This window comes from Cygnus olor, chromosome 2, assembly GCF_009769625.2.
Source record: "Cygnus olor isolate bCygOlo1 chromosome 2, bCygOlo1.pri.v2, whole genome shotgun sequence".
In the NCBI taxonomy this organism is placed as follows: Eukaryota; Metazoa; Chordata; class Aves; order Anseriformes; family Anatidae; genus Cygnus; species Cygnus olor.
In genome coordinates this window covers 80,732,130-80,752,973 of record NC_049170.1, presented here as the reverse complement: position 1 = coordinate 80,752,973, position 20,844 = coordinate 80,732,130, and the positions used below count along the sequence as shown (strand labels likewise).

At 41.7% G+C, this 20,844-nt stretch overlaps 1 protein-coding gene across 1 annotated transcript; it reads right to left on the bottom strand.

Moving 5' to 3' along the window:
• Positions 1–7,287: 7,287 nt before the first annotated feature.
• Positions 7,288–14,708, bottom strand: LOC121065262 (ovalbumin-related protein Y-like). Its single transcript, XM_040547980.1, has 8 exons — positions 14,370–14,708; positions 12,519–12,703; positions 11,650–11,700; positions 10,864–10,992; positions 9,973–10,090; positions 9,619–9,761; positions 9,153–9,308; positions 7,288–8,398 (listed from the first exon to the last, which is right to left on the bottom strand). The coding sequence occupies exons 2-8, from the start codon at positions 12,684–12,686 to the stop codon at positions 7,997–7,999; spliced, it is 1,167 nt and encodes a 388-aa protein (XP_040403914.1). The 5' UTR covers positions 12,687–12,703; positions 14,370–14,708; the 3' UTR covers positions 7,288–7,996.
• Positions 14,709–20,844: the final 6,136 nt, after the last annotated feature.

Sequence of the window (20,844 nt, the reverse complement as noted above, 5' to 3'; positions counted from 1 at the left end):
AGATATCGGTAAAGGCAGAAGTGATTTCCAGTGCTAGGTGTCCAAATGAAAATTTGGCATATAGTAAAATACTGGGACGTGTGCCTGGACAGTAAGTGTCAGAAGAAGTGTATCACACCTTGCTTTCCTTTTAAGCTGTGTGTCCACAAAATTCTGGTCATCGGGAGGCCTTCAAAGCTGAAGATTAGAAGTCTGAAGAGGACATATCAAAGTGGGCAGATGTGTCTACAGCTAATAAGCTGGTTTCTCACATTGTTCATACTGAACCTCAGGTCTGTACCACTGTTTTAGCTTCCTATCCCTTTTCTGTTCAGGACCACTTGGTGTTCACAGGTATTTATATTTCCACATATTAGTCTTCCATTGCTTCATATAAGACTTGGCCAGTACATTTGACTCAGACAAATCTGCCTTCAAAGTGTCCCTGAAGCCTCTTTCTTAGACAACCATGATTCCCCGAAGGAAGAACTTAAGATAAGAAGTTCTGCTTTTATAGCGTGTGAGAAAGATACTCTACACTTATTCCAAGAGGTCTGTTTTGGTTTTCTGTGCTCAAACTGATAGTTAAGTTTGGAAGGCCAGTTGACAGAAGGCCAGTTACAAGCAGCAAAAACCGTCCATGAGCAAATGAAGATCTTGATCAGAACAGGCTGTCAGCATAGCATTACCAACACACAATGGGTCTTGCATAGTCTTCTTTGCATGTGGTCTAGAGAGAGTAAGCAAACCTCATAGCAGTTGGAAGGCTACCTGGGGCAGCTGGCAATGGCTTGCTGTGTCCAGCACAGCTGTGCAAAGCAGTACAAATAGTTTTGTCACACATCCTTGTCTGTCAATGCTTGTCCCAAGTAAAAGGTCATCTAAGGCTCTGCTACCCTTTCCACTGCCAAGCATTTCATTGTGGAGCTGTCCCTAAACCAACAGACTCATGAGTAAGTAAGCCTTGGACACCTGAAAGTATAAAAGACACTTTCTATACAAACGCAGAGGAAGTCCAGGTCAGCTCACAGATCAAAGCCTCCTATCCAATCACAAAAACCTATGCAGAACTTGAGATTTTGTTCTCCTCTTTGCTACTGCAATTTTGCCAGCAGGCAGAAACATGTTAATTCTTCTGTGTTTGTCTTCATCCCACATTGTGAATATGTAAACTGCCTTTCCATGAGGGACAGAAGCAACCATTCACAGAGAAGGAAATCATCTTGTCCAGATTACAGCTGACTGTCTAACTGGTTGCCATTGCAAACCTTGGTGCTGTAGCTATCAATGATGGTTTCTCTCTCAGTTGTTCTGTGGGATTATGTTGTTTCTCCAGACCAAAGAAAATGACATGTCCGGTCAATTTCCTTTGGACAGGAACTCTCCAGCAAGAGACAGGGAGAAAATACAATGAAAAAACTTTTCTGGGTTGAGATAAGGACAGGGAGATCACTCACTATGGACAAAACAGACTCAGGATAAGGGAGATTAATATTATTTATTACCTATTGATAACAGACTAGAGCAGTAAGAACCAAAAGCAAACTACAAGCAACTTCCCCTCATTCACAGAATCACAGAATCATTTAGGCTGGAAGAGACCTCCAAGATCACTTAGTCCAACCTCTGACCTAACACTAACAAGTCCTCCACTAAACCACATCACTAAGCTCTACATCTAAACATCTTTTAAATACCTCCAGGGATGGTGACTGAACCACTTCCCTGGGCAGCCCATTCCAATGCCTAACAACCCTTTCAGTAAAGAAGATTTTCCTAATATCCAGCTAAACCTCCCCTGGCACAACTTCAGCACATTTCCCCTTGTCCTATCACCAGGCACCTGGGAAAACAGACCAATCCCCACCTCGCTACAGCCTCCTTTAAGGTACCTGTAGAGAGTGATAAGGTTGCCCCTGAGCTTCCTCTTCTCCAGGCTAAAGAATCCCAGTTCCCTCAGCTGCTCCTCATAGGACTTGTTCTCCAGACTTTGTTGCCCTTCTCTGGACTCGCTCAAGCACCTCGATGTCCTTCCTGTAGTGAGGGGCCCAAAACTGAACACAGTACTGAAGGTGCAGCCTCACCAGAGCGGAGTACAGGGATACAGTCTCTTCCCTAGTCCTGCTGGCCACATTGTTTCTGATCCAAGGCAGGATGCTGTTGGCCTTCTTGGCCATCTGAGCACACTGCTGGCTCCTATTCAGCTGACTCTCAACCAATACTCACAGGTCCTTCTCTGCCAGGCAGCTTTCTAACCACTCATCTCCCAGCCTGTAGCGCTGCTTGGGGTTGTTGCGCCCCAAGGGCAGGACCCGGCACTTGGCCTCAGCCCATCGGTCCAGCCTATCCAGATCCTCCTGCAGAGCCTTCCTACCCTCAAGCAGATCGATACACGCACCTAACTTGGTGTCGTCTGCAAACTTACTGAGGGTGCACTCAATCCCCTCATCCAGATCATCAACAAAGATATTGAAGAGAACTGGCCCCAGTACTGAGCCCTGGGGGATGCCACTAGTGACCGGCCTCCAACTGGATTTAACTCCATTCACCACGACTCTCTGGGCCCAGCTACCCAGCCAGTTTCTAACCCAACGAAGCATACGCCAGTCCAAGCCATGAGCAGCCAGTTTCTTCAGGAGAATAGTGGGAAACGGTTTCAAAAGCCTTACTGAAATCAAGGTAGACCACATCCACAGCCTTTCCCTCATCTACTACGCTTGTTGTTTTAGGGGACATAGAGCCAAAGCAGGGACAGCGGGCTGTAAGGGGACATGGCATGAGTGGCTCTGGGCTGAGTGAGGGAGTCATGCTGTCCTGTGGGTCCCTGCTGGGTGTGGAAAGGAGGACCTGGCAGGGTGGAAGGGAGCTTAATTAGGAGCCTGGCCTGAGTAAAAGGTGAGTGCTGTGGGGATATCAGAGCCCACAGCTAGGCCAGTCCCACAGGAAATTTTATAGGAATAAGGCCCTGTATGGCCAGAGGTTGGCCAGGGCCCAGTCCCACAGAACCTGAGCAAGACCTGGAAAAGAATGGTTGGAGCTAGCTCAGAGAACATGGCCAGCTTCAAACAAGAGTCCAAATCATAAGGCAGTATCATGGAAATGGGGCACATCCAAAGTCAAGCCAAGAAGTCCCTTCACAGGTCAGAGTTAGGATTGAATCCAGTGATGACTGGCAGGTTCTTACTGGCAAGGCATGGCCCAGGTCACACGAGGAGTCCTTGGCCAGCTATTGGCACAGCTGTGTTTGAAGTGGAGACTAGTAAACACTGTACTAGAACATCTAATGTAGCACAGGGAAGAACCGAAGGCCCATGGCAGAGCTTAAATCATAGAATCCCTTAGGTTGGAAAAGTCCTCCAAGACCATCAAGTCCAACTGTTAACCTAGTGCTGCCAACACTACCACTAAACCATGTCCCTATGCACTACATCTACATGTCTTTTAAATACCTCGAGGGATGGTGACTCAATTACTTCCCAGGGAAGTCTGTTGCTATGCTTCACACTGCTAGCTCATATTTGGCCACCTATTGACAAATACCCCCAGGTCCTTTTCCTCCGGACAGCTTTCCAGCCACTCTTCCACCAGCCTGTAGCGTTGTGTGGGGTTGTTGTGCCCTAAGTGCAAGACCCAACACTCAGGCTTGTTGAACCTCATACGGTTGGCCTCAGACCAGTGATCCAGCCTGTCTGGATTCCTCTGTAGAGCCTTACTGCCCTCAAGCAGATCAACACTCCTACCCAACACTCCCACCCAGCATCTGCAAACTTACTGAGGATGCACTTCATCCCCTCGTTCAGATCAAATAGAGCTCCTGGGTGCATAGGTGTGTAAAGGCTCCAAGTGTGTCAGGTCATGGCCACTAAAGGCTTGTTAGTGCACTCAGGGCTTTGTCACCCATTTAGAAACAAAGGAGATGGTACCGGAGACATGGCAACAGCTTGGGTCTGAGGTCCATCAGGAGGCAGGCCCGGAGACAGGCGCACCTAGAGTATACCTCAGGCAGGAACCAAAGGACTAAGGCTCAGAAGTGGGCTTCTGTTGTGGGCAACAGTCTTGACTGGGGGAGTTTCATCTAATTTCTTGCTAATTAACATAATTTTAATTACTAATTCAGGAATGGACCAAAACATAATAATAATAATAATAATCATAATCAATGCAACAAGCTATGAAATTGACATTTAAACATTTCTCCGCTCTTCTCCACAGTCAACTTCAGTTTATCACCTTTCCTTCCTTGCTTCCTAGGTTTTATCTTCCTTGTTGCACTCTCTTCAGTGAAGCAATGTAAGATGTTGGGGTCAGTATATTATCTTTTCTGTCTGCCAGTAGTTGCTGGTTACTTGTTTATTCTTCTCTAATGTGCTCCATGGGATACAGTTCTTCAGGGGCGTCCCTACCCCAGTGTCAGTCACCTTCAGGCTGCTGTCCCTCCAAGGTGTCACTGGCCTAACATATGTTGCCCATGGCCACAGTGCCTCAGAGGTATGTCGTCTGTCATGGAGCACCTCCTCCCAAGAGCGTCTCTACCTGTGCTCCCAACATCTCCTTCCACATGTCTCTTCTGTTTTGTTTCTCCAAAATCATCTCTCACATTTCTCCTCACGTGTCCCCTTTTTCTGACTCTCCAGTCTTCCTTTTTTGTGTCTCCTCACATATCTCTTGTCACTAGCAGCTATCACCTTTTCTTAACTATGTTTGAGCAGAGGTGCCATATACTTTTCTGACTGGCTGAAGATTGGGCGCACAGGGAGTTGTTTTCATGAGTTACAGAGCCACCTGCAACTGGCTGTGACTGGCCCAGGGCAGTCCATGGCTTCCTTTCACAAAGATCACCCCTAGTACAGGGTGTGTACTTCACAGTCTACATTCCCCTCACTTGGAAGAAGCATTTAAACTGCACCTCTTTATTGTGCTTCTTGCCCAAGCTGCTTTGCATGTCTGTGCCTGGCCATGAACCTCACTGAGCTGGACTTTGTAATGCACCACTGCAAGAGTTCCTTTTGGGTACCAGTAATAAAGACACTCAGACTTCATAAGGTATTGATTAAAATACCTTTAGCTAACATTGAAATACTTCTAGCTAATGCTTTTAGCTAAGACAAGGAAAAAAAGGAGATAGCACAGATAACTTCACATCCCTTCAGGTTCTGGAACTCTAAACTTCGAAGCATTGGAGGAACCTTTAGTCAGGGCACAGCACATTGCGCAGATCCCATCCATAGAAAGGTTCACTGGCATTGTGGTCTTTACAGGGTTTTTTTAGGAAGTTCTTAAAAGTAAGCAACACTGTTCATCATTTCTACTGCTGAGCAAGAATGTATTTTTTATGGACACATGCTGTTTCTCTTCATGATGAAGACAAATATATGCCAGTGGTATCATCACCAGGTGCCAGTCCAGGGACCTCTACAGGTCCTCCATTATGATTAGCAGGCTAAAAGTTTATCCTGCAGCTACATGATGCTTTCAGCAAAGTACATGCCTGAAGGACAAGCAATGAGGGCAGCATAACACAGCATAGCATAGCACAGGCCTGTGCTTGATCAGGTCAACTTTTGTGTGAGCCTCTAACATACATACATACAGCCAGCATACAACACTTCAGGTTAGGACCACTACAGACCCTGACCCATGGTCTTAATCTTCTGGCTTGATCTTTGACCTACCTCACCATTACAGACTTGATTGGGAATCCCTGACTTGTGGCTGTAGTCTTGCTATGCTTTCTCAAGTACCTTTTGGGAGCCCAGAAAAGCTTTCTCACTTGAGTCCAAGATGTTCTCTGAGTGCCCTTCCTCTGGTGACTATGACTAGAGCATACTGCCTGCAAAGCCTTGTGACTTCACCTGCGGATTTGGTTTGCTTACAAGAAGATAGTGAAATGTGCAGAGACGTGGAATGTTCGTGGATGGTCTCCAAATGATTTTGCGATGGTCCCTTCTCCAAATGATGTGAGAAGGAAAGGTACACTCCGTCCACAGAGCGCTTCTCATGAGACATTACGAAGAGTGTGATTGCACCTGGCTATTTTCATTCCATATAGTACTGAATATCTAAAACAACACAGCATGGGGTGTAGTGGAGTGCCAGCTCCTTTACAGAATATCCTGCTGGCCCAGACCAGCAAAGCACAGGTACAGTTCTGGGCCCAGACATTGATACGGTGGATAGATTTCTTTCATCTTTTCTGAATCTGTATTTTTACCTCTTGTTTTAGCCTTGAGAGAGAGAGGAAGTTTTCTCCTTCATAAACTCTCTCTTCTGTATTATTCTACTCTGAAGCTCACAGGCTTGTCATCTTAAAATGCGCCTGCACTTTCATCAAATAATACCTCTGACTTCCCCCGAGAAAATCACTTGGTTCCAAGCACAGTTCCACTGATCAACATTTTCAATATATAGACCAGAATCACCCACTTGCACAAAAATTAAAATAAGAACAAAATTGGAACCTATATTAAGCACCCAAACATAGCTTTCAACAGATGCCTATCTTTCAGAAGTCTGATCAGCATTACTTTTTATCCCTAATGATACCTAAGGGGCCATTTTTAAAACAACATTCAAATGCTTCTGTTTCACAGTGAGGGTATTAGGTGGACCCTGTGTCTTTAAAATCTCCAGTTTTAGGAAGACACTTATCATTTCTGTCATGATTTTCTTTTCCAGGACAATATTTTATGAGTCCTGCTTTTTTTGTTTGGTTGGTTTTTGTTTGGAGTTATAGCAAAAATGTGTTGTCTGCAGTTATACAGGAAGAAAAACATAATGTACACATTAAAACTTAAGAATTCATATCTCTTGAAATACCTTTTGTTTGTTTGTTTGTTTGTTTTCCTTTAATATTTGTGTTAACCATAGCTAATCCTTTATGACTGTCTTGGGAAGACCAATAATTATAGTTCTCCCATAGACTTTGTAGTGGGTATAAAAATGTGTTTTCCTGCTACTTTTCTCATGTTTTTTAAGTTGTATCTTGTATGCATCACTTTGATATATTTATTGAGACCCTTAGAGAATTTCTGTAAAAACTATGCAGAAATAAAATGGCAAATTCAAAGAATTTAGTTACTTGATGTGCTATCTGGAGAGAAGCTCAAAGTAAGACTAGGAGCTGTAGGGTTTACCTTGCTTAAGCTCAAAATTAGAAAAGAAAAAGAAATCTTTAAATATTCAGTGACCTCATATATGGGTATATCCTGATTTTGAATATAGGATATAAATACCACTCTAAACCACTTCTGTCAATAATCATTACCCACTATAACACATTTTTCAAGTTGTGTGGTGCAGTAACCCAAAATAGGTAATGACATGCTTAGTTTGCAAAGCTTTTATTAGAATAAATAGAAGGACAATGCACGTACATTCAAAAAATCAATGATATGTCACTGAAATGAAAAAGGGCAATAATATCAATCAGGAAGATGTTGTGGTTGGAGATTATTTAAGAAATGTTATACTGTCTGTATGCTCCCTCAGAAAAAGTGGCATGGCCTTATAGTATGTGCAGCACAAAGAAGCCCAAATGCTGGAAGAAGAATGATCTGCTGAAGTTCAGAATTTCATCTGAAAGTTGTCCAGGCATCAATTCAAGGATGGTTGCCCAGCAAGTTCAACAGGAAGGACAAGGATTATACTGCAAGCAGTGTTTATTTCACAAAGCTCCTATAGAGAAACCAGATCTCAATAGCAATGGCAGGATTTCTCACAAAAAGTCAAAACATTGGCCCTGTTTCCCAAATTAGTCAAGGACACTGGGAAATCTTCCTAAGCTACCTGCTGAAATTTTCATTCAGCTCTGGATATAAGTCCTGAATCCAAGCTGATCAGAAATACCTGCACATAAAGATCTGAAAATTCACATGCTTCTTCAAGAATATCTCCCTAGATATTAAAGGCTTTCCACTTTGATAAAATATTGAGATGAAATTATGCTACAATACTACAATAAAAGGGTTCAAATTCTGAGGGAGAGGAAGGCATGTGTTATTTCCAACTCTTTCTCTTGTTAGGGGGAACAATATCTACCAAAGAAGAGAATAGTGTTGGTTGGGTTGTGTCTGATCAAGAAGAGGAATGGGTGGTCAGCCCTAAACTCTTCGAACTCAGGGGAAGTCTTGATGTCTCCCATCACCCCTGTTGAGCCTGCCACCTCTGTGCCCTCTTCATTGACTACCATGTATGCTCCATGCACAGCCTCAGACATCTTCAGGCTCTCTGTAGAAGAGATACCAGACAGATTGGCTGAAGGGCTGAACAGGTCGGTCATTCCCAAGGCCATGAAGACAGACGTGAGGTTATATTTCTCCTCCATCTTCATGCGGGGGAGGTACACTTTCACTCTCCTTTCTTCCATCATAGTAGAACTGGTCCACTGTGTGAGTTTTTCGAAGCTGATTGTGTTCTCAATCTGCAAAGAAAGGCAAGAAGTGAAATGCCTAAGGTAAGAGTACGATGGACATTACAGCCGTGTTAATACCATTTGTTATTATTTTTTTCATTTATTTTGTGTACAAAATAGATCTGACAATCTTAAATGTATTCATTTGTCTTGTATGCTTCCTCCTGACTATTGGCTAAATGACATCTGTCTTGATGAAGTTTTCCAAAACTTTGTCATCTGAAAATTTCTCAATGAGATCAAATGTTTTTGTGTAAAAGCAGTTCTTGAAAACATTAAATCAGATATATGACCATTTGCAGACCTATGCAGCTAACATTTCAGTGAGACAAGATCTTTTATAATATCCCTCATATTTACAAAAACCCAATTCTAAATCTATTTCTTTCACTGCTTTGTGAAAAATCTATTAATGATTATTAACAGGACAATTGGTCCCTATGACTTGTTAAGAGAGTTTGAGCTCTACTTTATCAGTAGGAATTGAAATCTCTCTCAAATATATATATATATATTAAAAAAAAATATCCTGCTAGCATACTTATCTCTGGTACCTGATGGAGATCACTGCATATCCCAATATCCCCTTCTGCAGGGCTACAGCAGCACTGCACTCTGTTTTACCAGATTGAGTCCCAGGCCCCTGCTAGCACCTGGGCAGCTGGTGTGCTCCCCTCATGGTGTAAGAGGACAGCACAAGCTCTGATGGAAGCCAGGTGCCACTGCACTGATAACTCCTGTGCTTCCCCTGCCAGGGCCATACCTGCTCCAGGCCAGAAACCTCATCAGGCAACAGCACCAACATGCTCAGCTCTCCGCTGGCGTACGGAAGCTCCAGGATCTTCATTTTCTCCGCAGCCACCGTGGCCACCTTAAACGTGCTGTTCTGAATCATCATTTGCACAGGCTTGCTGTCTTGCTGCAAAACAGAAGCATGAGATGATGTGAGCAGGGAGCAATTTTTGCTTTAATTGAGTTTATGTGCAAGCCTTCAAAGGAAGTGGGCTCGATCCTCAGGCCGTGTCTCCATTTCCTCTCTTGCCTGCTGCTGTGCTCTGGTCAGCTGCAGCTCTTGCCCACGCTCTGTGGCCTTGCCCCACGCGCTGCCAGCGAGGGCCCCAGCTAAATCACCCAGCCAATGGCCGCAGCACGTGGGGCCTGTGGCACCCAGCCTGCTGGCCATGCGAGCGGACAGCTGACCTGGCCACAAGCTGTGCCTGCGCCCCTACCTTTGTCATGCTGAAGGGCATTTCCTGAGTGTCTTCTTCCTTAAAGGCTCTCTTCCACGTGCCTTTGAAGTAAATGGCATTAACGAGGACCAGGGCAGTATTGAGATCAACGGAGCTTGATACCAGGAAGTCTTGGATGCGTCCTGTAAGAAGGAAGCAAGGCAGAGAGTGCTGAGACACACCTCCTCTAGTTTTCATGGGTGCCTGCAATGAAGGGCATGGTGAGCTCTATGGGATTTTGCTTTCATAGCAGCAATCAACCTGGTGTTGCTTGATCTGCTTTTTCTCATTATGAGGAGAGGAAGACAAGGGTCTAGATTATGGCAGCTAAGGGCAAATATTTTTACTCGTTACCATTTGTCTCTTTTTCCACCCAGGAATTAATGAGCTGTCTTGCTTCTTCTGTAGCTGTTTTGAAGTCAACTTCTTCCAGCCCTGCCTTATAGAATTTCTGTGCACATTTTAAGTATTCCTGTAAGCAGAAGAATTGCATTTGTCAGATTGTTAAGTACTTTAAAGTATATGAATGTGAAATGCAAAATTACAAAATGAAACAGAATCGTTGGTTAAAAGAAAAGTGAACTTCTATGACACGCCTGAACATGTCAATCGGCTGTCTTGCTGTAACTGAATCTTGAAGCTGGACAATAAAGGCTACTTTACATATTTAGACTTGGTACTTTTTTCTTCAGATAGGTTTCTAAGTTCGAATTTTGAAATATATTTTCCTCATTTTACCATAACACTTCCAGTTTAGCAAACATTATTAAGGACAGATGATATTTGTTTCTTTCTCTTCGTGCCCACTTTTTCTTTTGAATTCTGTGTCTGTACATTCCTATTTTTGATTTCAAAACTAAAGTTTTCTTTCACTGGGAATATTTTATATCTGGCTTTGAAAAAAAAAATGAGAAAAATATTTTTGACAATTTTGGTCTTTGTTCTTTCACATCACATATTCCAGATTCCTTCCTTGAAGGCTGCATTTTTCATTAAAAGGCATTTTTAATGAATAAACAGCAATATGGATTACTCCCTGTAGCTATTGCAGCATGGGCACATTATGCCATTATACCATTGCCTGGCCTCCCCCTAAAAGCCACAGAAAGGTTTGGACTGTTCCTGGGGCCAGAACCAATTCCCCTCATGGCTAACAGCAACCTCTTCATCAACAGCCAGCAGACTACTGTCAGTGGTGCTTCCCTAGGGGGGATCTCGCTGACGCCAGGTCATACCACAACTCACCCGAAGAACTGGGTATGTTTTGTCAAGGTAGAGTCTGTCAGCGATCTTGAGTACATACGTAGCATTTGGCATGGCAATGCCTGAGAGAAGATCCTTGAATGAATCGTGGAAGTGTTCAGAAGGGCCACACTGAGGGGGTGACATGTAAACAAGACAATACGTCACGTTAGTTTCCTACCTAGAAAATCAGACCCTGAAGGACCGTCCCCACCAGTAGTAACAGTCAGGCCACAGTGGAATCCCTGCCCCAGACCTGGAGCTGTCCCCTTTGCGTCAGCAGCTGCCATGATGGTGGTGCACTAAACTGACAAATACACCTTTCTCAAGGTAAGTCTCCTGAAACACGCTTTTTACAAGAGTGCAGTCATTACCCTGTCACTGAGTCTTCTGGGCTGTTCCTGCCCACCATCTCCTTAACCTGCTTTGGAGACTCTCCACTGCAGTCTGCCTGCCATACGCTGGGTCCAGGTGCTGAGCCCCTTCCACATGCTGTCCCCCAGCAGTGCTTGCAGGCGTGCACATGCTCCCCTGCCCAGGAAGGTATCCTGGTGCCCAAAGCATCCTTCCCCACCCTGTCACTTGTTCTGGTGCAACATGTGCAACCTGCCTTCTTTCCCTGGCTTTAAACATGAATTACATGTGTAATGAGTTACATCCCTCCACAGACCTGCTTGGTTTGAGAGAATTTCCATCATTTTTGATGGTCTGAAACTGCAGATGCAGAATAGTTGTAGTTCTGTCTGGAGGAGAAAATAGGGCAGAAAGGGAGGTAAGCTATTTCCTTACCTGGGAGTCAGTGGTGCCTCCCATTCCTGTGATGTTATCAAAGTGAAGAACCTGCAGGAGAAAATGTCAGTGGGAGAAATAACAAGTATGACCAAAAACGTTACACATATAAAATTTACATGTGATGTTTGAGGTGGGCCTGTTGGCTCAGAAAACAAAAAGAGAAATAGACAAAAAAAAATGCTGACTGAGAACATAGATGAACTGAAAAGTTACAAGTGATCTTGCAACTGGCTTATACCTCAAGTAGCCTTCTGAGAAATTGTGAACTTTTCTTAAGTGACGCTTAATTGGCTTAATTGTCTTAATTGTCACTTTTCTTAAGTGACAATTTTTTTCAGTGAACATCTAGAAATTAACTTAGTTGCATATTATTTCTCATATTATTTCTCATTTTATTTCTCATTTCATATTACATATATATTTTATATATGTAATATTCTCTCTCTTCCTTTCTTCCGGGGATTTATCTTTCTTATACCAAAACAAACCAAACCAACCAACCAAACAAACAACAACAACAACTACAAAAAACACATTATCTGGAAGATGTCAGAATTTAGAAAAAAATAATATAGTAAAATTTCCTGACGGGTGATCCATTTAGTTACTGTCCTTGATATTTATTTTTTCTTAGTTGAAACTAATTGCCACCTATAGTGAAAATACACACACACACACACACACACATCTTTTAGAATGTTCTCCAGCTTTAAATAATCTCCAATCTCCATTTTGTGACTAGCCTATTTCTGGTGCATTAAAACATGTGAGAACCTCATCAGTGAACAATATATTTCAGTGATGTTACTTAGAAGGATCGACAAGCAGAAGTAGAGGCCCCTTCACACCCCAAGTAAGTAACTTACCTTCTCCATCTGAGATTCAGTGTTACCTCTTGCTCCCAGGTAGACCATGGCCAGAGCTGAAATGATGCTCAGGGGAGAATAGCAGATGTTCTCGTTGGCATGGTGGACTTTCAGCTCCCTGAATACATCAAAACAGAATTCTGTGCTTGCTGCACTGATGGAGCCCATTGTGAAATCTGTGTTGTCTAAAGCAAACAGAAAGAGTCTGACTTACTGCATTGAAATATAATATTAATTGTAATGCAAGAAAGTCAGTGCACTTGAACCCTTGTACATGGTGCTCAACTTTTTTAAGTAAGCAGAATACAGTGGTGTGTATTTAAAAGGCAGGTGTGCAATCAAAATGCTGGATAGCTACCAGTTATGTGTAGGCTGGTGATTCTTTTGTTTGAAACTTGAGTTCTCCTCTGTACATGTATACTATATTGTTAAAAATATTGCAAAGTCTATCAGTTAACTTGTAAGAAGCTCACTGACAATCTTTTCTTATTTTGTAGGGAAAAAATGACACAGAGCTTTGTTCTCAGATTCTTCATTCATGTGAGACTCCAAACCAGGTTCTTCACTACAGTTTTCAATGTCACTTTTAAAATCAATAGGTTCTAACACCAGCCACTTCATCAGAGGTCTCAAAAGTTAGCATCATTACTTTCTTTTTTTTTCCTTCTTTTTTTTTTTTTTTTTAATAGGATAGTGGAGACAGCAAATCATTTACCAAATTCATCCATTTTATGGCAAATGTGTGTAACTAATATACATTCCATTCCTTGTTGATTTAATTATATCTCACTATTTTTAATTTTTTCTTTAATTTTTAGTCATCTTTTTTTTTTTTTTATGAAAGCCACCTTTTAATTAAAAAGGGCTTGTTTAGTCTGTGTTTAACTTGCAGAGAGTTCACATCTTCAGTGTTTAAACATTTTCTCTGCCTTTTTTCTGACACTATTATAAAATTGTCCCTGCAACAGCAACACTGTAAAGCCTAATGCAGCAGTAGGGTGTTTATACCGTTTATATCTTTCCATAAGTTGTCACAAGCAGCGAGAACCTTTTAGGGTGGAATTTCTCCATGTGCAGGGGAAATCCAGGATACTCTGCCAAATGTATCACTGTCCATGTGGAATCAGCATATTCGTGTGACAGTCATCCCTTAATTTGGGATAATTTGAACAACAGCGCATCCATCTGTTCCCCTGGATGCATATTCCATTTCACTCTTAAACCACTTGTGTAGGTGATGTAAGGCAGACTTTTGGATTATTTACTAGTTCCACAGGGTATTATATTTTAGGCTTTAAGCTCCATTTATGGTCTTGTTGAAGAAATATATTCTTGAAGCAAACAATAGAGCTTTTTTAGTTTCAGAAAATATAAAATTTAAAGATGACACAGAGCTGCAGTGTGCTTTTGCCACCTTGAACAAGCTGCATTCCTTAACTTCATTCAGAGAACATGTTCATTAATCCCTGCAACTGAGCTCTGATTCCGTCTTCTTGAATTCAAACATATTCAATATTGTATATAAATTCTAATTTAGAAAGGGATAGAGGAAAAAGGAAGAAAGTCTGTTTTAACATAGCACCAGTTTTTCAATGTAAAAGTGTTCGGAAACAAAGCTTTACTTCATACAAACAAATACTTTGACTTTATGCATATCAGACTGTGAAACAGTACAGTAATGCAGCACAAGGTGAGATGAGTTTTTTGCAGAAGCCATCCTTTAATAATATGTTTCTTCAACTGATCTGGAAGATCACAAACATGAAGCTCTATCAATCTTTTTCTAAGTTATAAGATCATTTTTAAAAATTGCATGTTAGAATGTAAATCATAATTGAAGGAAATGCTTACCTTATCAGCTTCACCTGTGATGGTAAAAGTACAGCTGCTCAGCTGCACTTGGGAGAGACTTGCTGAACTTCTTGAATTATATCCTGTGTAATTTCATGACACGCCCCATGCTGCCCATTCTGTGTTTGCCAAATCAAGTGATGGATGGAGCTCAATGTCAGGCACACAGTTTTACTGAGAGTATGTCCATTATTTGTAATAATAATCCCTAAATGAAAGCCTTAAATCTCCAGAATTAAAGATTCATTTAATAGCATGTAGCACCTTTCAAAAAATGGTGGAGCATATTGAAAAGACTGAAGCAAAAGTAATGATAAAAGCTGTTCATTGAAATTTAAATACTAAGTATGATTAGGTTACAGAAGCAAATAGTATGGCATAGCTAGTGAAAACAAAGCAAAAACAAAAACAAAACAAACAAACAAACAAAAAGTGTGAAATTAAATCATACACAATGTCTCTAAAGAATTCTGAGTTACTTTCCTTATCTTTCCTCTGTAAGGAGTACTGGCAGGCCAGATCCCTCTCAGAGTCACCATTCTGTGAACATAAAAAAAAAAAAAAGCAGCTCATGCAGGACTGCTTGCTGTGGTATGCCCACACTACACTTACTGCAACTTTTCTCTCTTCTGGGGTTGGCTGGACAGATTATCACTATCATTAGTCTTCCTTCCCTAAAAGGTCACAGACATGGCATTTCACAGAGCCAAGTTTCATCCTAGAGCAGTCTAGCTCAGGGAACTTACACAGAGATATACTCTGTGCAGATTGTCAGTAGAACAAAACTATAAGTGTATTGTATGAATGTAAATTAATTTTGAAAGCAGTATTCAGAGCATCTGCATTGGGAAGATTTACAGAGCTGAAGAAGTATGTGTTGTGGCAAGAGGGGTTGATCAGGGAAGAGTCTTTTGTTGCTTTTTAAATTCAGACATTAGGATATTCAGACCCCAGTCAGATGCTGCAAGAAAAGAATTTGAACTCACTGCTAAAATTTCAAGGGTGATTTAAGATGAGTTGTTCTTTTCCTTCTCCACAGGTCACAGCACCAGATGCTAGGTTCAAAAAGTGCCTTTTGTACATACAGAGACCGTTCTTTCAGATCTTCCACCAGTAACTTCATGGCACATCAGGTGAAACATTCATGGTCTGCAGGACAGTCATAATATACAATAGCAAGCATAATGCAATCTCATAATTCCTTTGAAATAAAAGAATGAACAGACAACAAAAGAACTACTTTGACCTCTCTGTACGCCATGTGATTTTACAACAGAAATCCAAAGTCAATACACAAAATGCCTCTGAAATTGTCTAGAACAAATTATGCTTTCTGCAGAGAAGAGGTGGACTCCTTAACCCTTTCAGTTGTCTATGCAAGTGGAAAGCCTCTGAATGGTCCATGTCTTTCTGCCTAATCCAGTCCTCATTAGTCTTGTTCAGCCGAAGGTGCTAGAGCAATAATAGTAGTGAAGACCTCAGTCTTGTCTGGTGCATTTAAGTACAACTAATACTGTACATGGCACTGTCTATAGCTTAGGCCAGTCTGCTACAGCCATTGCTATGCAGTGGCAGTACTTTTGAGGAAAAATCATTAGACCTTCTGTCACGTTGGTCGCCCATCGCTACAAGCCTATTTTAAAGAGAATGAGCTATTCCCTTGCTTCAACAGTATGTAAAACAGTCACCACTGTTGTGAGCCCCATTTAGATGAAGATGGTATCACTATGCTGGTGAAAAGACAGGTCAAGTGGGTGAATATGTCTGTAAGGTGTACAGTAAACACCTTAAATCACACAATTCAGAGTGCTCCAGCGCTGCAAGCTGTTCCTGTGGCTGCTACCCCTTCTGTCTTTCCTGCTTAAGAATGCTTTGTTTCTGTTCAAGCAGGCTTTAACACTCACCACCACCCTCACCGCCACCGTCCATTATTATATACTTTATAGCTCAGACATCAAAAGATACCCAATATGTTGTACCCTGTCACTTCTAATTTTTGAGTATGCCCTGAACCTTTTTCCTTGACTATCAAATTGTCTAGCAATACACTCCAGCTCACCATACAAGAGCCACCTTCTCATTTCTGCACCATCTGCCTGAATCATGTTTGGCTCATCATAGATAGCCTGTAACTCAGTATCTACAAAGATATCCAGTGAGTCGCTACAATATATGAGTAACTGCTACTATATGAGTTAAATATACTCATTGATGAGAGGAATTTTTTGTTTTGTGATAAAGAAGGGGCAAGAAATTCCTCCAGAAGCATGTTATTGCACATCCCAGGTTACTGTTGCTGTTAGGTGTGTTTTGTTTTGTTTTGTTTTGTTTTTTCACATGAATGGTTAATTTAAAGGAAGGTACAGAAACATCAAAATCAGTCCACAACAAGCAAAAACTTTGAACATGGTCAGCCATCAGTGCAGAATCATCAGAATATAAGAGGTCATGCATAGTCCACTCATTGACTTCAGATCTTCCATGAAGTCTAGTGAGATGAAGCAGATCCTGCTGTAGCTGAAACGCTTCCTGGAATAACTAATAATGAATTGCCCTGTCCAGTACATCTGTGTAATGTTCCACAAACACAAAAGGATGTATTTTGTCACATGTCCTTGTTTCGACAATGCTTGTCACAAGAAAGAGGTCAGGTAAGACTTTGCTGCCCTTTGCTCTTCCAGGCATTTCATTGTGGGCCTGTCCCTAAACTAACAGATTCTTGGACATTTGATCCTTTCCAAAAGAATATGAAGTCCAGGTCAGCTCACAGACCAAAGTCTCTCATTCAATCACAAAAACCTATGCAGCTACAGATTTTGTTCTCATCTATGCTTTCACTCTTTTGCCAGCAAGAAGGAGCATATTGATATTTTTGTGTGTTTTTGATGTCCAGGGTGACTGCCAGAGATTTTTTAGTTAGTTGTGGTTGCAAACCTTGGTGCTGTAGCTATCAATGATGGTTTCTCTCTCAGTTGTTCTGTGGGATTATGTTGTTTCACCAGACCAAAGAAAATGATGTGTCTGATCAAACTCCTTTGGACAGGAGCTCACAGCCCACCCGGCACCTTTCTGCAGCAGCACTGTGCCACTCTGAAGAGACTGAAATTGTTGCCTACAGTGCTGCCTTTCTCCTTCACAGACTATGTCAAAAGTGTGTATTTCAGTCTTGGCAGCATGGATTTCTCCAGTGAAAGCACCTTCAGAAAGATCCTGTGATGGCCTTGGCCACAAGTATCTCACACCTACTCATTGCATTTGCTTAATAGCAAGCACACAGTGTCCAGGGGCTGCTGCTACACCAGTTCTGGTATAGGCCACACAGTCTCCCCTTTGTTGGTCACCACAGAGTATCCAAAATCCCTCCTCTCTTCCTCAAGTCCCTGTGATTAGCCAACAGCCAGGGTGAAGCCATGGATGGTCTTCCCTCACCAAGTTCTAGGGAGACAGCATGGTAACCAGGCCCTTACACCCACTGTACTTGAGCTGGCCACTGGCATTGGTACAGTTAGCTCGCTGGCTGTGCCACATGGGAGATTAGTTAGCAGGGTCCCTCCCCACCAAGAGGCCTGTTCATGGCAGCCTGTGACTAGCACTGCCTGTGTCACCATGCCTGTCACTTTAGCTTCCACCACTCACTGGAAGGCTGCCCAGCATGCTGGTTGTCTCGGAGTATCCTTCCAGAAATAATAGCATTTTTCTTTTGCACAAAATAGGATAAACTAATCTCTCAGATTGTTCCAACACAGGTATCTTTCCATAAAGCCTTTCTCCCCTTTTTCTGACTGGTAGCCTCCTGAGATTCCTCAAAATATTCCTATCATGTTTCCTGGCCCCTGCAGGAAAGGACTACTGTAGAAAAGAAGAAATGTCACTATACAGGGCTCAAAACCATCATGTTGCCATTGCAGAAAAAAACCTGGGGGTCCTGGTGGACCCCAGGTTGACTTTAAGCCTGGAGGGAAGAAGGCACAGAAGGGATCTTACCCGTACGTATAAATGCTTGATGGGTGTGGGTAAAGAAGACGAGGCCAGACTTTCTCAGTGGTATCCAGTGGACCAGCAAGTGGGAATAGGCACAACTTGAAATACCATACCTTGTATCACTCCCCGTGTCTTACCTGCCAACCCTTCTGTCAGGTGCTGCACAACAGTCCCTCAGAGAAACAGGCCTTCATTTTGACCTTTGCTGTTGTTCAGGAAACAGTGTAGGTCACTGAGGCATATCTTTGCACTTGAAGCACTTTCCAGTTTAATAATCATGGAAAGGCTAACTTGCAAATATAATCCTTTTCAGTCTTCATATTGTTTACATATATTGGCTTTTACATTGAGAAGACTGGATCAGCTGCATCTGGCTATAAAAGATGAAAAAGGCAAATGCTTATGGTAAACATTGAGATGTTGAAATTTCTCTTCTCTTGCAACTGTTCATATCACTGCTTCCACCTCTAAAGAACAAAAAATAAAGCTTACTTGGTAAAATACTTGTTTTTACCACTGAAAAACAGATGGGTCTGTATCACATATATTCTGATAATATTCAAATAATGTAGCATCAGCTGTTTTTTTCTACAGATCTGTTTTTATCACACCCCACTAATGTGGTAATGCTAATGTGGAAATAACCTATATTAACAGAAGAGTTCCTCTGCTCAAGACTCCAGATAGGGAAATGCCTTGCCTAATAGTTTTAAACCTATTTAACCTTTCTTATGCCTTTCAAGTTATATTATAGGATCATGGAATGGTTTAGGTTAGAAGGGACCTCAAAGATCATTTAATTCCAACCCACCTTCCACTAGACCAAGTTACTCAAAGCCCCACCTAACCTGGCCTTGAATCTGGCCATTGTTTTTCAGATGATTTCATCATTTAAAAGGGCAAAACTGCTGGAATAGTTATTCCTTGAAATATTTTCCAGAGAAATTGTCAGAGCATCTTTAATACCTGTTGGAATTGTATAGAAAAATACACATGAATAAATTAGTATTCCATTGTGCTATTTCTTGTTAATCTGAAATACAGAGAGGAATAAATCTCAGGTTGTAGGGCTTCATGGAGTTCTACTTGAAGATCAGAACTTTCATTAAAAAAATTCATAAATACCTAGGAAGCTTCAGATCTACATGCTTTATTCATTCTCAAAATATAATTTTTGTAGTAAATCACATTTTACTCACAGCTATTCAAATGTAATGATATTTTTCAGTGTCATTCATAAAGTTAATATCATTCACACGACAAACATTCATAGTTCTCCTTTATTATGTTAACAAAAACAAAATCAATTTTATGCATCAAAATCAAAAATGTGCGATTAGAATGAAAACATAATATTGAGCCAGTAGATCCATATTTGCAGATTTCCAGATGGCAATTTCCACATAGGAAGAAAAGATAGAAAATATTAGGATTCTCATATGTTTCTTAGAAGATGTGATCACAGGAACATAGGAGCACAGCTACATTCATGGAAGAATTTTGTGCTCCAGTTTTGAACTCCACCTGAGGGCTTTCCAGGGAGTAAGTGAAGATTACTAGCTAAGAAAACTCAACAGAGACAGGGATAATTTTGAAACTTTTTTTTTTTTTCTTTTTCACATGACTCCCATGGAGAAATCAGATTCTTTTACAACATCTGCAGGATTTTACAGACACATACACAAACAGACAAACCACAATTTTCTCAAATTTGAAGTGTCTTCCAAAGTTTTGAACAAAAATTCAGACAGTTCTTTTGCCCAGTGGTTCTCACTAAATTCTGGATTATGAGGATCACTTGGATCTCCATGGTTCAGGCTTTGAATCTATACTCTGTGAAAAGGCATAACTGTACCTACACAAAATTATATCTGGTTCCCTTCTCTGGAGCAGAAGGGAGACTCTTCATGACACTGGATAACCTCTGCAAGAAATTCAAAATGACATGAGGAACTCATGGTGAGAGGGCAACTCTGGTAACAGTGAACGTGTACAACATTTCCCAATAGCTAAGTAAAAAACTTAAAATTTACATAGCCACCAGTCAACAACCTGCACCCTAGAAACTTTTCCACAAACATCTCCTCCAGACTGGAGATCTCAAAGCCCACATTTCAGGAGTGGCAACATGGGTTTGTCAGCCGGATCCTGCTGGGGATTGGGATGACCACAGCCCATGGCTTTCTATGTGATAGGTTCCCAGTGACTCAGGGCCATGCCTCCAATTTGTTCCTTGAGTGAAAATCACTTGGCCCTTTCCTGGCTGATGAGTGCTTTCATTCTCACCTTCTTTTTGGCTCAGTCTTTGCTCAGCTCAAGCCATTCTATAACCAGTATGAGGAAAGAAGTAGTAACCATGCTTGGTGCTGCGTCCTCACCTGAGGGAATGTCTTTGCTACAGAAGCTTCCAAAATAGGCATTTCTTAGATCAGGCTTTCCAGCTGGAGAAAATACTGAAGAGATAAGATTATACTACAATACTACAGTAAAGGGA

Coding starts and splice junctions, on each gene's coding strand:
- LOC121065262 (XM_040547980.1), bottom strand. CDS start 12,686: ATGGGCTCCATCAGTGCAGCAAGCACAGAATTCTGTTTTGATGTATTC. Junction 10,091..10,863: donor AAACATACCCAGTTCTTCGG/GTGAGTTGTGGT, acceptor TTCTGCTTACAG/GAATACTTAAAATGTGCACA. Junction 9,309..9,618: donor TGCCCTTCAGCATGACAAAG/GTAGGGGCGCAG, acceptor TCTGTTTTGCAG/CAAGACAGCAAGCCTGTGCA.